This window comes from Melanerpes formicivorus, unplaced genomic scaffold (assembly GCF_026170545.1).
Source record: "Melanerpes formicivorus ecotype bairdi unplaced genomic scaffold, bMelFor1.0.p_v2 SCAF_1, whole genome shotgun sequence".
Classification (NCBI taxonomy): domain Eukaryota; kingdom Metazoa; phylum Chordata; class Aves; order Piciformes; family Picidae; genus Melanerpes; species Melanerpes formicivorus.
Genome location: NW_027142353.1, coordinates 43050282 through 43068049, shown reverse-complemented (window position 1 = coordinate 43068049; position 17768 = coordinate 43050282). Strand labels below are relative to the sequence as shown.

At 38.9% G+C, this 17768-nt stretch overlaps 1 protein-coding gene across 2 annotated transcripts in view; it reads right to left on the bottom strand.

The window, feature by feature from the left end:
* Positions 1–1785: 1785 nt before the first annotated feature.
* The window catches only part of XG (Xg glycoprotein (Xg blood group)), a 32213-nt gene continuing 16230 nt past the window's right edge, over positions 1786–17768 (bottom strand). Inside the window, exons 2-9 of one of the 2 annotated variants that reach the window (XM_068141589.1) lie at positions 15775–15816; positions 15377–15433; positions 10228–10263; positions 6583–6648; positions 5670–5726; positions 4991–5029; positions 4632–4751; positions 1786–2948 (exon numbers count right to left, since the gene is read on the bottom strand). In XM_068141589.1, the coding sequence (XP_067997690.1) occupies positions 2932–2948; positions 4632–4751; positions 4991–5029; positions 5670–5726; positions 6583–6648; positions 10228–10263; positions 15377–15433; positions 15775–15816 (434 nt within the window). In that variant the 3' untranslated portion in view covers positions 1786–2931. The remainder of the gene's footprint in view (positions 2949–4631; positions 4752–4990; positions 5030–5669; positions 5727–6582; positions 6649–10227; positions 10264–15376; positions 15434–15774; positions 15817–17768) is intronic. The other variant, XM_068141598.1, reaches the window with a different exon arrangement.

Sequence of the window (17768 nt, the reverse complement as noted above, 5' to 3'; positions counted from 1 at the left end):
ATTCACACAGCATATCTCTGCAAAGTAGTTTTAGGCAGACCTGGTTCACCAGAAGCATCAAACTGTTCTGTGAACATCAATAGCTGCTTAGCAGAGGACAGCAGTTCGAGACTGTGCCTCTGAAGAAAATGCACACATGCTTAAAAATCAAACCTCTGTTTACCATAGTTTGCATGTGATCAGTATTGCCAATCCGCTCTGCAGCATTTGTTCTCTCACGCACTGGGAGTATCCTAAAAGTGCGCTGGAGAAGTGGATGTCATTCCTGCAGTTGTGGCAGAGGTGTTTAAGGAAGAAAGAACATACATGCACAGGGAATCAAGCTTTGTTTATCCCACAGAAACAAATTCTTGAAAAAATTAGTTTATCTTTTTATGTAGTCAGGTCAACTAACAATATGAGTAGCGAGGTCACTATTATAGATGTTTTTACTGGCACATATGTTTCAATTTGGTGACTTTGTAATCAATAAAAATATTTTCTTGATAATAGAAGTGATGTTTTGGATAATTTTGTGTTTTGTGTGCAAAGATCTTTTTTAAAAGTATGTAGAACAGACTTTAGATGCCGGAGTGAATAACACAAGCTAAAGTTCAAATGGTCTAACAACCAGTTTGTATTCCTTCCTTCTCCAAATTTAAGTATGTTATTTCCCTGCGTAACCTCCTAATTATCTGACATAATAAGAGTAATAAAATTTCAAAAACCATCATCATCATCATCACTGTTCTGGTTGAGGGGAAACATTTGCCTGCAAACTGGTATATTGTTTGTTTGTTGATGTCATTAGACTAAAGAGCTTCAGAAGCATAAGCACTGGGTTTACCAATTCAAGTTCATGTTTTTTTCTCAAGTTCTCCATAATAAAATCTGGTTTTTGGCTAACAATATTAACACAAAAAATTTCAATTTGAGGAAGAAATTATTTTGAAAATATTGTGAACAAATCTAAATAAATTGTGGTAATATAACAAAGTAATACTGCACAAAGATCCTTCTTTGGACAGTGCTCCTGGTACAAAAATGATACTTATGTCGTTTTCTTTTTCCCCCCTTCCTTAATGTCTTTAATTTGAAACTATTTTTAAAATCTTTGTTACCAGGACTTAGATGAATTTGTATATAGAAGGTATCAGCGAACATATGTCCCAGAAAGTAAGAAGAAATAAAACAGGTAAAAGATCATTGTAGATAAAACACAGTATGTGTTTACTGAAATTTTGCAAGAGAAAGAATTTAAATATGTATTTTCACCATTAAGAAAAAAGTGAAGAGAAAGCAACAAAACATTTCAACATTTCATTAATCAAAACTTCATATACACCTGGCTATATATATATATATATATATATATAAAAATCTGTTTTAACTATTAACAAGGGAAAATAATATTTTTAAAGAAATATTAAGTGTCCTTAGAAGTTATATTCTCATTCATAGTTGAAATTCATAGCCACAAAAGTGGTTGGTTGTTTCTGTATTGTCAAGGTGTTTCCTTATTTAAACAGATGTACGTTATAATTTCTTATCTTCAAGATAAAGGTTAAGATTGTCATAATCTCGGTAACTGATATATATTCACTCAAATATAATTTAGATAGAATAGTATTTTGTGAGAATAATATGTGATCATATTGTCTTTCTCTCAATAATTTAATAAACACAAAATCATGTTTACCTCCATATATATGGTATTTCAGTAAGAAAAAGCATCCATCACATATATGATGAAGAGAAAAATATTCCGATTCCCTCTGTGTTTTGAAGAAGTCACCAAACTACTAGTTTTGCCAACTTTCATCTGTATTTTATTCATTTGCTTGTATTTTGATTCAGTTAATTAAATGAAGACAGAGAAACTGGAAAATTATGCTTTCTGGAGAAGTGTTATTCTTTCTTGACAGATTTGTCTGCATAAGGGCATCTGTTAGCACAACAAGGCTGATCAGAAACAAGAGAAAAAGATGTGAGTAAAACTATATCATACCTCTGCATATGTGTGGTTTAAAAGTTTGTGTGAGATAGATTTTATGGAACAAATTATCAGAGATTCATTCTAAATAATTCTGAAAACTTTGCCCCTATTTTCCTTTTGCAGAAATTATGAATGATATGATTGTTTTAAAAAACAGCCTGGCAGATAAATGCCTTTGAAGGCTCCTAGAACAGGACCTGGGTTTTAAAGAAGAAAACCAAAATTTACATCAAATTCCTGTTCCTGATAAGAGCTAAACACTGTTTCAGTAATAAATAAATAAATATCAGCATGTGTTCCTTCTCATTTTTATTATTTTAAACAGTGGTTTGTCAGTCTACATATTCTTTATGCTATATTTTAAAATGAAGAATGAATTTTCCATCTATAGCACCTTTCACTTTCCTAGAATTCAGACATAAATACAAAGTAAAGGCATTAGCATTTTCAATACCTTGCACAGCTTTGAGTCCTCCTTAAACACTATACACAATACAGAAATACAGTAAAGAAATCCAACATGTATGAATGGAAATGGCAGTTATTTCTGTTCTACCAGAAGGATTAAGTATTTTAGCTAATTTATGAAAACAGGAAAATTGTTCTCACAAACCAAAATCTTTCTGGTTTTAGCTCATATTAAACTTGATTTATTTGCTAAAATAAATTCTGAACCAAAACTCATATCAAACCTTTATGAATGCCAGTAGGATAGTCCCATACAATCCACAAGTGTGTTTTAAGCACATCTTTGACATAAAGCTCAAGGTACAAGAGTGGTGTCAGGTAAGAGAGAGCAAGCCTGCAGTGTCTCCATAAAATATTCACTAGAGAAAGGTTTTCTTTTGTCAGAATTGTGAAGTAGGAAGGAAAAAAAAAAAAAAAGACAGATCTCTGTGTCAAATGCCACCAACCAAAGGAGCCTGTGGTCAGAGCGCAGCTCTTCTTTCAGTGCTTTACACTGTAGCTCCACCTGAAAAATGAAGATTGGACATTCAGTATTTCCAACATGGATGCCCTCTGTTATGTTTTCTGGTCTCTTTTTGCCCCAGTTCTTTGAGGCAGCAGGTGGGAACCTCCTGTCTCCAGAGATGAATAGACAGCCTTCCCTGTTTGTATCCCCATTTCCGGAGGGCTGTGGGATCACTGACCTAATGCTTTAATTACACCCTGGCCATAGAAACAGAGAAAAATAAGTGACTGTCAGGACAGAGCACAAGCAGCTTTCACAGCCCAGATGAGCCTTCCCCTTCCCCAGGGCATCCCAGGCCATGCTCCAGCTGGATCTGCCCTGTGTAGCCCTGTCCAAGCCTTGCCACAGCACCTGGGCAGGAGCAACCACCCTGGAGACTGCCATGGCATCCTCGGGCTGCGGCTTTCTGAAGTGCTGGAGTATCCCAGATATCTCAGAAATGCCTGTAAAGCTTCTCCACACACCTCTTGCATTTCACTCATGTTTTAGTCATTAGTCCCATTATGGAACAGTTAATGTAAAAGTTACAAGTTGAAATTGGCTCTTACGGCAGCTAAGGGTCATGGCTGGGCTGTTCCTGAAGAGCTGGGACCTGTGGACAGTGCCAGGGGGCCCAGGATATTGCCTCCCCAGTGGAAGGTGTATACAGAAGGGCAGTGATGGCAGATGGGCCCCATGAAAGGCCATCTACCATCAGATGAAGACAAAGCAACCAGCCTGTCCCAAGGCCACGCCAAAAAACACAGCCATCCATCCAGGCTCACAGCCAGGACAGGTGTCATGGCCTGATTTCTGGAGCCTGCCCCCAAACAGTGGGGAGGTTGTGCTAGATTAAAAAAATTCTCTGCTGATTTGCATGCAGCCCCTGCAGTGTAATGCCTATCACAGGCCTTTCCATGGCACACTTGCAGTGGTTTAGAACAAGGAAAAGTCAGAATTCCACTTATGAAGAACTTATCATTTCCCATTGTTAAACCATCTGCCAGGAACAGTTCTGGTCTGTCAATACAATCCACAATGTGTTTTAAGCACATCTTTGACATAAAGCTCAAGGTACAAGAGTGGTGTCAGGTAAGAGAGAGCAAGCCTGCAGTGTCTCCATAAAATATTCACTAGAGAAAGGTTTTCTTTTGTCAGAATTGTGAGGTAGGAAAAAAAAAAAAAGACAGATCTCTGTGTCAAATGCCATCAACCAAAGGAGGTCATTGACAGCCATTGAAAGCCATTGTCTTGTCTATTGAGACTACTGTTTGAGACCCTACATTGTTTGAGACAATAGAGTCAGGTTCTCACAAAAGGCAAGCTGGGATGTGGTGCAGACCAGGACGGGAGGCACACACAGGCCTGGGGTACCCCGAGTGAGGTTGGTCTGGGCCACACAGGCTATTTTCCACATACATAGCCATTATGGTCAGTCACCTCTCTGATGGCAGGGACTTCATGTCATGCCATTTCCTTCATATAGTGATGTATATCCACCTTCTGGGCACATTACAGGTTCCTATACTTCTTGATGAAGAATATTATTTACTAGGTTATCTAATAGACCAGTAAGGTTGTTTAGGATGAGATTTTCAAATGCCCTTGTCCCTGACCTATTTCTGCTCCCACTGAAATTGTAACATTTCCATCTACTTCAGCATTTAAATCACTTCTGGAAGTGGGAGACCAGTTTGATCTTACCACGTGGTTTGAAACAAAGTTTCTTGTTCTTGTAAGCGGAGTAGGCTGCTATCGATCCTACAACTAATATTACAAAAGCAGAAATTATAGGAGATGTAAGTCCAGCTACCAATCCTGAATCTGTGGAAAAAGAGAGAAAGGTTTTTGTCAGAGGCACTGAATCAGTTTGACTTAGGCATATTCTCTCATTGCTTTTGCCAAACTGTGAGAGATGTTTGGTTAAAGATTAGAAATTCATTAAGACATTACAGCTGGTTTGAAGATGATGTCTTAAGCCTAATTTAGTATATGTAGTACATTTATAGGACTAACATTTTCTTACTATTGGTGGGAAACAAACTATAAATTATTCACTGTACCTGTGTTTCCTCCATGATTGAAATTATGCTCATCTTGTCCTGAAACAGAGGGTGGAGATTCATCAACAAATGTTTTACATCTTGTTTTGAGAACAAAGTCTTTACTCAGCAAAGTATGATTTTGTATAGAAGGCAAAAGGGAGCTTCTCAGCAGGACTGTGAGTGAGGATCTCCCCTTCTAGTCCTGACTGACAGCTGAGCTGGATGGTGAAATAACTGTCCATACTCTTGACACCTGTGTTTTTTGGAGAGGAATATTATCTTCTAAAATAAGGATAATACTTAGCAGTCTACATCAAGCTGATTTCTCAGGGAGTGGGAGGCCAGTGTGTTCTGACAGACAAGGTGATGATTTGTCAGTAACTTAAGTCAAGGGCACAGGCCCACTCCGTATACTTTCAGTTCTCAGCAGAAGCCCCTTGCTTTTCGACAATCCTAGATTAATTCAGAGACAAATCCTGCAGGGTTCCGAATGCTACAAGATGTTTAAGAATGTGTTTCAAGTTTGAACTTCAGGCTAAAAGCTATTGTTTCTGGAGAAGGAGAACTAATCTAAATGAAAAGAGTAGACTCTTGTCCTATACCTCCCATGTCAAATAGATTATTGATAAAGTAAAACCAGCCAGCTCTAAGATACAAGTATTAGAAAGAAGACACAAGGAGAATTAGCAAATGCTACCTGCTACATACGGCGGTAAACTCTTCCCATCAAGGAGATCTGAGTCATCAAAACCTCCTGCAAGGTAAAGATTAAGTTTTCTGTTGCAAAATTTTCTGAACAATGTCATTTCCTTCAGCTCTGTTACCTAGTCTTTTTGTAATGTTCTGTGGAGAATGAGGGACCTTTGAGATACCAGCATTGACATGGTGGATGGGTCACATGTCTTTCACTGGAATGGTCACCTATTCAAATTCACTTGGGAACTGGACTACTAAAACTGTTTGTGTCTACCTATTTTGTGTGTGTATTGGCACTTGTGAGATGTGTGGGTTTGGTGGTAGCACAAATCCTTATATAATATGGACATCTCAAATCCCATCTGTTTCTGGGGCAGGAATTCAGTGGATGCTTTACCGGAAGGATTCCAGAAAAACCTGTCCACTACAATCATACCTGAAGTAAATATGGTGCCCATGGTGGTAGCAGGAATAGATGTGCCACTTACACTTTATTTAAGTGTTTGTCTGGGACCACACCCAATAGCAGCACAGGCTTGCACTAATCTCCCCAGTCCCATCTGTTGTATGTAGCAGGGCCACCTCAGATGCCCTTCTTACTTATGGTTTTGAACATAGGCATAACATTTGGCTCAGTGTCAGATTTGAACCTTAGCAAGGTTCAGTGTGTACATACTCAAAATAAAAAGGCAAACAAGATGAGTGTTAATCTCATGACACTTCACAGTCAGCATCCCATATTTTGTGGAGACAGAAAGGCTTTATATTACTAAGATCTTTCCCAACACTGGGTCAGGAACAGTGATTACTAAAGGGAGGTAGAGAAATAGAGAGCAAATAAGAGAGTAAATAATTTAAACCATCTGTCTGAACAGCTTATAGTGTTGGATTTTCATAGGAGAAAATATTCTTACCAGAATTACTATAGCTTCCCGGTCGTGGTGGAAGAGGGGGGTATAAAGGTTTCCTTGGAATGTCACCTATTGATAATTAATATAGTTAGATGGTTGGATAGGCAAAACTGGGAGCTTTAAATAAGGAATATGAGCATTTGAGATTTTATACCTATTTCTAATTTGTCATCTAGTGAATTAAGAAAAGAACCTTTTCACTAGTTAGGAAATCTCAGGTAGGTGCTGGTGGTGCAGTTATGCAGAGCCAACAGAGAAGCTGATGTTCTGGGCTGGGCAGAAGGCAACAAGTTATCTCTGTGCCCTCAGCAGGTGTTAATAAGATCTTCAGATTCATAGTATCATAGTATCATAGTATCAGTCAGGGTTGGAAGGGACCACAAGGATTATCTAGTTCCAACCCCCCTGCCATGGGCAGGGACACCCCACACTAGATCAGGCTGGCCAGAGCCTCGTCCAGCCTGGTCTTAAACACCTCCAGGGACAGGGCCCCTACCACCTCCCTGGACAACCCATTCCAGTGCTTCACCACTCTCATGGGGAAGAACCTCCTCCTCACATCCAGCCTGAATCTCCCCATCTCCAGCTTCATTCCATTCCCCCTAGTCCTATCACTACCTGAGATCCTGACAAGTCCTTCCCCAGCCTTCCTGTAGGCCCCCTTCAGATACTGGAAGGCCACAATTAGGTCACCTCAGAGCCTTCTCTTCTGTAGACTGAACAGCCCCAACTCCCTCAGTCTGTCCTCATAGGAGAGGTGCTCCAGCCCTCTGATCATCCCTGTGGCCCTTCTCTGGACACGCTCCAGCACCTCCACATCCCCCTTGTAATAGGGGTTCCAGAACTGGACACAGTACTCCAGGTGGGGTCTCACCAGAGCTGAGTAGAGGGGGAGGATCACTTCCCTCGACCTGCTGGCCACACGTCTCCTCGTGCAGCCCAGGACCTGATTGGCTTTGCGGGCCACAAGCGCACATTGAGAGCTCATGTTGAGCTTCTTGTCCACCAGCACCCCCAAGTCTCTCTCCTCAGGGCTGCTTTCCAGCCAGTTACTGCCCAGCCTGGATTTGTGCCTGGGATTGCCTCGACCCAGATGCAGGACCCTGCACTTGGTCTTGTTGAACCTCATGAGGTTGGCTTGTGCCCACCTCTCCAGCCTGTCAAGGTCCCTCTGGATGGCCTCCCTTCCCTCCAGCGTGTCTGCTGCACCACACAGCTTCATTTAACAGATACTGAATTACCCTAATGCATGATGGATTTTCTACTCTTGAAAAATGCAAAATGAACTCAGACTCCAGCTTTGTTGTTTAGGACTTTTTGCTGGTATTTGTCCTTAACTTTTTCCAGAGTATTAGAAAGAGATGCTTTGGGAAAAGTGGGAGAATCGATGGCTAATAGCAGTTTCCAAACTGCACATACAATGCTGGAGTAGCAAGAGCTGACTTAGGTCAAAACCTGCTAAAATTAAAGCCCAGGGCTGTTGCAAGAGGTCCCCTCTTGCTACCCTTTCTCCAACCAGTTCAGTCATATCTTTAGCTGTTCTCATAGCTGGAGAGTGAATTTAGCTCTGGGTAAAGTTACGTTAGGTCACAGAAAAAAATACCAATTGCTCTCCCTCTCCTTAAATATTTCATACACCTTTAATACAATCCAGTTACCCTTTTGCCATGTTTTCTTCTTGCCTAGCTGCTAAATATAGTGTGCCTGTTTGTGAGTAGCATTTAGGTTCTGATTCAGCAAATTATTAAGATGTATGCTTAACATCAGGTGAGTTTAGCCTACTACAGTCAGTGGATTTTAGGTAAAGTCTGAAAGCTTTGCTGAATCAAATTTGCCTAATTAATTCTATTCAGTAGAAGAAGAGACTTATTCTGTTCCAGAGCTGTGTGTAATGAGCTAAGACTCAACCATGGTGCAACTGATTTTTTTATTTCTATTCATTTCTATTAGTGATGCTGCAATTATTCATTCTTCTCTAAGCATAAGAAGACATATTCTATGGCATAGCTAGGAAAAAAAAAGTCTTCAGAACTATTGTCAGTGAGGTCCATATCACTAATCCCATACTATGTATAAATGTCAGTTAGAAACTTGAAATTAAAATGTGGCAAAGAAATAAAATCTGAGGGAAACATAATTTGCCATGCTCTGAATGAAAAAGTGGGATTTACTGAAGATGCTTAAGCTATTCATTAATAATTTCATCAATGTTGAGGATTGTCTTGGGGAAAAGGGGACATAGGTCCCAGGAACACCTGTGCAATTCAGGCCGTGAAGGACTTTCTGTTGAAAATATAGCAATGGAGTAGGAGTTGTGGAAAAGTGCTGATTGCTTGGTATGCTGAGGTCAAGATGCCCCTGAGAAGAGGCAAACAAGATAAGGAGGTGAGATCTGGGAAAAAGAGCAATTAGACTGAGTAGAAAAAACCACAGAGTAGTGAAAATAATGATGTAACCTTTTAGAGATAAACCAATAGTATGTGTTAAATTAGAATAGAATTAATTATGCATAAGACTATAAATAATGAAGTGTGGAACAATAAAGTTGGATGATTTCTATCACTCTCATTGAGTGCTGTTGTCCCTGTCTCTGTTCTTGTCACTTCAACATGCTAAACTCATCATCTCATAAGAGAACACATTCAAAACTTGCAAGGATGGAATAAATGAGTATGGGCAGGAAGATGTTACAGTATAAACATGGGAATTAAAAAAATAGCTTCATCTTTATAAAGTGTGGGCTAACATGTCATTCAAACAGAGGCATGAAATGCCACAGGGGAAACTGGAAATGTTGAAAGCCCTAGAAATTTGAAAGAATAATAGAAAAGTTATGATTCCCTAAGACTGAAACATGAGTAAACCAGACCACCATGACTGGAGTTGTAATTCAGAGATTCTGTGCAATGGGCTGAGAAGTAATTTTTATTTTGTGGAACCCTAATTCCCGTGGAATTTTATATTATTTACATTTTACATAATTTCATTGGAAAAGAACCTTTCTAGAGTACTTCACATCCTTGATATACCTCTAAACATACTGGACAGAATGTGGTGTGAAAATTTCCAAATTCAAGGATTTAGTCTGTTTACCCATCTCAGCACAGCATGGTGAATACTTTCTAGATGAGTTCTGGATGTTATGGAAATATCTGAAAGTTATAGGAGTCATGTCCATCAGTGCTTATCTCTGAAACATTCTTTCCTGCATTTCTGATTTGGGATTATCAAGGCTACAAACTCACACTTCTCTCTATCCACCATTACCTTCATTCCTAATCTTAGATTCTTTTTAGGTAGCTGAAGGAACTACTGCCATCACCTGTTATCTTCAGCTTTCTGCTAGAGGCCACCATCTGAATGGGCAGTACATCCCTTCCACAGCCATGATTGTGGTAGCCTGGCAGAAGGTAATGTAAAATGTAACTGACTTTTGTTCTGGCAGGTAGGCCAGCCTACAAGTTTCTATAGCTGGCAACCACAGACCATTCTGCTGTTCCCTCTCTGTGTGATGGCCTCTGGCTGAAAGGCTGCATGTACATGAGTTGTAGTGACTCTTATTGCTACAGTTCCTCCTACAATCTTGACATGTCTTTTCACAAATTAGTCATACTTTAGAAAAAGACCATATTTGAGGAAAGAACTCACCCCCATCAAGAGCATCTCCTAGGTGCAGATCATTGTCTGAAAATGAAAAGGAGGAAAATGTACAGAAGTAAGTTGCACACAACTTTTGAGGGAAAAGAGATGTTTGTTTTAATATAAAATGTACAACAATATTTGACAAACACTTTTTTCTTGAGATTAGTCCCTCAAATTGAGAACCCTTATAGGATTTAATATTTGCCCAAACAATAATTGTCAAGTGATACCGTATTTTCTACTCAAAATATCAAAGATGCATTCCTTCTTTAAGTAAGTTCAGAATAAATCTCACAATAGAATCAAGATCAATACCTTCTGATACATTTTCACGAACATAAATAAAATTATCTATGGTAGAATCTTAAAATGTATATTTGTTTTTAATATACCCATTTATTAACATTTATGTCAGTGCTTAAAACTGGTATATGCATGTTACGCTCAAGTGCAATTTGTTGAATTGCAAAAATGGAATACCCATTTTGAGAACAAAACCTGACTTAGGGAGAGAGAATTGAATCAGCTAATTTATTTAGCTGAGAGTCATGGCCACATAAAATTTTTTTGCTTCAAGTGATCATAGATAGCTTTTTGAGGTTGGGTGACAGTCTGTTTTTCTTTTGCTGAGTTATAAAGGTTTTTAAATATACTTAAAGGTATGCATGTGCATATTGTGTAGTCAGTCGACAGGCTATTGGTATTCCCCTGGCACTGTGCACATGTCTCACTGTACCTGGGATGGAAGTTTCCATCCAGTATCAATTTTTTCTGTGACCTGAAGACTTGTAAACAAGAGGAACTCCACTTCTGATGTGCAGGTGTGAATATGAGTGTGTCAGTGGCATTTTAGGGTGTGCAGGGAATGACAGTCACTGAGCAATAGGCAGAAGATAAACATCATAACTCCAAGAGTCCCTTTCTTTTTCCTTATACATGTGCAGCACTAGAATGAAAACAGGAGAAAAGGTACAGCAAAATCTGTTGGATTTTGATACTGATGTTTGTTGACAAAGAAAATTAAATGGACCCACAACTATTTATTTTTTTTTTCCCCCAATGTGTCGGAAGTCCAGGCTCTGGGCAGTCTGGTCTAGCTTACTGAAGGGGTGGGGTTTGGACTAGATGACCTTCAGAGGTCCCTTCCAGCCCAGACCATTCATGATTCTATGATAAGGTCAAATGAATCACTGCGCAGAACTCTGCCTTTTTGTGTTCTTTGTAACTGGAGGGTGTGAAAGTCTGCTTTCCAACAGTATCTAGTCTCATTTGTGTAACAACTCAGAAATGCTTTGATGTCACCAGGAAATCTGGCAGGAAAATAATGAAATTCATACTATGTGTCTTGGCTTGTTCTTACTGAGTGTTGATCTAGTCTATGTCTAGCCAGCAGAGACTTGTATTTCAAAAATTCATTTACCTGTCAAATGCTAACACTGTAAGAAGCAGTAAATTGCAGAATTTAGGTAAAATGCAGAGGTTCCATGCAGAAATTTGTTGCAGAAATGCTAAAGTTGTTATGAATGAAATACAAATGGAAATACCTCTGTCTTTAGGGACCAAAAATAACAGCAGAGCAAAATGTTAAAAGAACAGAGAATAAAGGTCACCATCCTCAGCAGTAAAATTGAGGAATGTGTTTTTTCTGTCAAAATTAATCAGGCCTGTGATGACTTGTCAGAAGAAAAAAAAGGAAAGGTCCCTCTAGAATCAAAGGTTGCAACATTTCACCTATACCATTACTTTTCCTGTTTGCTCACCAGAAAATAGACTGTAGACATAATCTGTGTACCCTAAACAACCAGACAGTGGGCAGCAACCTGGACTGGGGTTCAGAGATACTGAAGTATGCAAGACTGAGAGGCAAAGGAACTCTTCATAAAAACTGGTGTCTCCTAAATGGTATAAAGGATCAGGCAAATACTAGGACGTATTTTATCATCTTTCAGGATGTTTCTAAATCTAGTAATTATTTTATAACATTATAGGAGGAAGAAAAAAAGTTATAATTGTTTTTAAACTCACTACAATCCTCTTCCATGCCAAAGGAGATTCCAAAATGGTCAAAAAAACCATGGATTTCCTCATTCTCAAGAATTAGCAAAGTTGATTCAGGTAGGGTAGATAATAATTTGACTGTCGTATCTCTCACAGATTTAGGATTCCCTAAAAATCAAATCCCTTTCACCTGACTGAAGCAGCTTCATTGTAGATATTAGCATCTCTAGGTTACTTTTAAACATGACTGACAAAATATTTTGGGGCACGATTCAAGTAACCTACTTGAAAAATCTTTATTAGCATCAGAATAAATCCACATTTAGAGTGTTATGAACCATCCCCAGACATGCTGATTTTTTCCGTGTCTGTTAACAAGCATCAAGAATATTTATGTGAAAATATTGGTAGGGGGGAAGTGGAGGAACAGTTACCCATTTTAAAAAACTGTTACTCTTTGCTATGTTCCCCAGGGAGTTCAATGAAGATTGTAAAAGTATGAAGAAGGTCTTGAGGAAATAAAATGTTGTCAGAGACCAGTGACCCTCTCTCTAAAGGATTACTGGTGTGATGAATATACTGGTGATTTGTGTTAAAATTTTAAGACTTAGAGTGCACTGGGATTATGCTGGGCCCATAACCCAGAGGTCGATGGATCGAAACCATCCTCTGCTACCAGGACAGTGTCAAAAGCCTTGCTGAGGTCCAGGTAGACTACATCCACAGGCTTCCCCACATCCACCAGGCAGTCACCTGATCATAGGAGGAGATCAGGTTTTTGAAATTGAAAGGGTTAGTAGAAGGAAAAAAAGTAAGGAAGACATAAGAAAAATTATTGTAGAGGATTTTGAGGGAAGAGGAATTGAAATAACAAAAGCACAATGGGAAATGGTAAACAAGCCAACTGAGGAAGTAGAGAAGAGACTCCGAATGAAATCTTAAAGTGAGTTAAGGAATCTGTGGGGCTCCTGAAGAATGTAACTGCTGCCAAGAAGACATAACACCTGGCTGCTGGTTGCACCCAGTAGGCTAAGGAGGCAGAGTTAACATATACTGGTGGAGCCTAATCTTGATCCTAACCCTGTTTTTGTATAAGGAGTCCAATCAAAATCAAAGACCATGTTCCCATGTGTGGATAAATTCTCTTCTAATATTAGTAATGACAGGTAGGTTGAAAGGCCATTATGGAGCTAAGATTATAACATCATCTGAAGTAAAGGTATGAGAACAGAACACTTATCTGCAGTTGTTGAAAGGGAGCACAGTCAGCTCAGTCAGTGGAGCATGAGACTCTTAATCTCAGGGTTGTGGGTTCAAGCCTGCATCAGACAGGCAGTAGTGTCCTTTTACTGTTGGATATGTTCCCAGCTACCTGAGAATTCAGCATACAGGTTTCCTTTGATAGGGACAGTCTTTCCTGATGTAACAGAAATACAAAAAGCATTCCAAAAGCCCAGCAACTTGAGGATTGTACCAAGATTCCACAATTTCAGTTAAGGGGGAGATTACAATTTGAAGAACCCTTGGATGTAAATATACCTGTACCCTGGATGTGGGAATGTAATTTTTATAGGACAGTAATCAAAGTGTTCACAATTTATTAGTTAGGAAGAAGGAACTATGGGGAGCCATGATCAGACCAGAAAGAAAGAACACATACCTAAAGGATGGCTGATACCTATTGGGTCAGGATGGTATTGGATATGTGATAAAAATGCTTATAAGGTATTACCCTTAAGCTGGTAAGGAAGATGTGCTATAGGACTGGCCTGTCCTCATATCTTTATAGTAAATCAGCCACAGGAATTACTCAGGAGCTTTGCAAGAACCACCAAAAAGGGAGCAAATCCACTACCAACCAGGCATAGCAAGTTTCATAGTTTTGCTAGGAGTTTTCTACCTTGGTTTGGGGTTAGTGAACTTGAAAAAGCGATGGTAAATTTTTCTGCTACAGCTGAAATTATGATGAATGCAAGCATAGATGCAATAAAAGCTCAATAGCTTGAAGTCAATAGTCTCTCAAAACAGGTTAGCTTTGGATTTCTTACATGTTGTATGTGTAGACATAAATGTAAGCTGTTGTAGTTATGTTAATCTGTAGTTTTGTTAAGTGATTGTCCATCACAATCAAATATTACATCAAATTTCTATGGATGATACTTCTTCTGGATTTAAAGAAATATGGGATAAGTTAACTTCTTGCTTATCGAATATAAGTTGCTTTAAAAAATTGTTTGTAATACCTGTCGGACTAATTGTAATACTGATCTGTGTAATTCATTGTAATTGTTGGTTTAAAATGGTAAGACCTTTAGGTAAAATTGTTTATGCCAATAAGTTACAAGCAGATGGTTATGATCCAATTAAGAAGGTTCTGAAATATCTGGAAATTTAAACACAAATCAATGGTGACAAAAAGAAAATGGGGGATTGTGATGAATATACTGGTGATTTGTGTTAAAATTGTAAGACTTAGAGTGCACTGGGATTAAGGGTCAGGATCTTGTGAGGCCTGTTTAGAGGGTAAAGGGAAAGAAACCTATCTTGCAGACTTGCAAGGACACTGTCTGGTTAATTGGAGACATCACGGCTGAGAAGGAGCTGTCTTAAAGATAAACATTCAGAACTGGGAATTTGTTTTCTTCAGATAAGAAGCCTGCACAATTGAGCATGCGTGCAAGTGGATACTTTGACCCTTACCACACTGAATGTAGGGAGAAGGGATTTGACCATCTATTCTAAGACTAATTATCATATGCCTGCCTTCTATTTAGCATAAGTTTGATTATGTAGATGATGTAACTATATAAGATGAAGAAAACTATTGTAAGGTTGCTTTTTGGGTGAAGTTTTGTACCCTCACATGCCCAACCGGTTGCTTTGCTTGCTTTTATTGCTTTTATTGCCTTTTTACGATCTTTTAGTGCCAATAAATCTGTTACCAAAAACTTTTACCTGGAGTCATCTATAACACTGGAATTATTAAAACATGTAATTGATAATTGTCAAAAAAACCACTTGCTTTACATGCAGAAGACAGGTACTATTCACAAAAACATCCCAGATACAATGCATTTGCAAATATGATCCAGAATCTCATGGGACACAATTTCTATATATCTAAAATCAGTTTTGGCCTGTTGGCTTCAATACTCACTCAAACCAGGCCTCGTCGGTCTTCTGATCACCGTAGGCTTCCTTGTAATTATGTCATCTATGGGACACAATGACATCCTGATAAACAATAACAGCTTAAACTTTTTCAGCTTAGCAAAAGAAGGTATCTGCAAATCTAGAGAGAGCTGCATTCAGTAAATATGACAGAAAAAAATGAGACAAGCTAAACATGAGAGGATATCTTTTCAAAGCTTTTTTAAATTATTTTAAAGAAAATTTTAATGTTGTGACAGAAACATTGAAATCTAGCATTTTGCAATTCTGTATGTCTTTAACTGAAGTACTAGCCACTTCATATTCCAATCCTCATGGAAAAGGACTCAAGATTTATTATTGGTGTAAATGCCGTAGTAAAATAAGGATATGAGATTTACCTACCTGGATGATCAAGTGCATCAGCTAAATCAAAATCACGTTGACCTATAAGGAAGATGACAGAAAGAAAGAAACTTAAGTCAGTGGGCAGGTTTCAGTGGCCTCCAAATCTGAGGGCTCTGTTCAAAGCCAGAACACCAGTGAGAGGCAAAATAAAAAGATCCATCCAAACAGGAGCAGGCACAGAGCAATCTGTCAGATCTTGTTCCTGTGCCATGTAGTCCTGAATGACCATGTGAGATGGGCTCACTTAATTCGAAGATGCTGTTTGTTCAGGTAGTGCAATGCAAGTCCACTCTCTCCTGTTATCCATATTCAGCTCCTGTGCAAACACACCTTTGAAGGGCAGAGGTTGCCTGTCAGAGGGCACAAGGGGTATTGCCAGGAGATGGCTGAAAATATCATTCAGCACAGTATTTGCAAACCAGAATCATTATGTGAGAATTTTTAATATCTTCATTTTTGTTTTACTAGCTCAGCTTCAGAGAGATGCTTTACTGGCAAGCCTACCTTGTGATCTCTTGTAACATGAACCAGCTGTTTTTTTAATTCTTCCTGTGACGTGCCAGCAATAAAAGATACAAAGATATTTTTCCCTGATTTAGTTTCTGCTGCACCTTAAAAAAAATCTGAAAGGGGATAAAAGAATCTTCCCCATTCTGTGTTAGGTGACAATGATGTCATTAAATCATAGAATTGTTTTGGCTGGAAAAGACCTTCAAGATCATTGAGTCCAAAAATGTGACAGCAGAGCAATTAGCATCCAAACCTTTGAAGTTAACAGGTAAATAAAAGTGGAGAATGTTTAAAATGTATAACTTGAAACACAAGACTTTAGACTGAACACAGTTATTCATGTCAGTTTTACTTTCACCCCCTACAATCTCCCACTTCCTTTTAATACACAGCCTTTATGAAACACCTCTTTGCAGACAATGTGTACATTAGTTTTCATCCAGACTGAAACTTCAGTATTTTTCTGTTTGCACAAACCCTCACAAAGTCATGCCATGGATTCCCAGAGCAGAAATGTATTACTAGGCTCCATTGAGTAAGCCTCCTCATCCGTGTCTGTTAATTATGCTGTCTAAAAGGCTTAATGCCTAAATCTTTCAATAAGTGTTTTTCTTGGTAAGTCTTCAACACTGCACAAAAGGTGTCACTCTTTGGGCAGAGAAACTGAGGAAGAGAGAGAGGCTGTCAGAAGTTCTCCAGCATCATAGCACTTTGAGTTCAGCTCAGCTCTCTCTTCTTGACAGATGCTGTCCATCTTCATGGTATTCTTTGCATTAATTACCAGACATGTTTAATAGCTTCTGCCTGTGTCAAAAAGCTCCTAGAAAGAATAGTTATGAGTAGTAGAACACTATGTGATCCTTAAATAACAGTCCTTGCAGGAGCATAAAGCACAAATGTTTTGATTCTCATGAGGATTTTCACATATATCTATGAAGTTAATTATAGCTGGTGTCTGATGGAAAAGATAAAACAAGGTTGTAATGCAAAATGGTGAATGGCTTCTATAGCTAAACTGTCCCTATAAAACATTATGACAAACCTGTGTTTGGAAAGTGAAAGAGGAGAACAGCAGAACTCTTTTCCAGTAATGTTACTAGAGTAGCCTTTGATCACTTATTATTTAAACTGGTCCTGGACAGTCATCTTATCCAAACACCTCTCCTGCCCCTGCCCTGGCTGTTCACCCAATCTTGTCAAGTGTAATAGCCTTTTTTTTAAAATAGGAATTGATTGAATCCATAAATATATAACATTGCCAAGTAGCTTCCTTAGAAGATAGTCCCTGCCAGAGCCCTGAGGGCACCACCAGCCATTACTGGTCCTGAGTCCTTCCCATGTCACTGCCCAGCCATGAACCACAGATTCACAGATTGCGTTGGGTTGGAAGGGACCCTCAAACATCATCTTGTCCAACTCCCATGAAGTCAGCAGGGACACCCCCAATTAGATCAAGCTGCCCAGAGTCACATCAAGTCTGA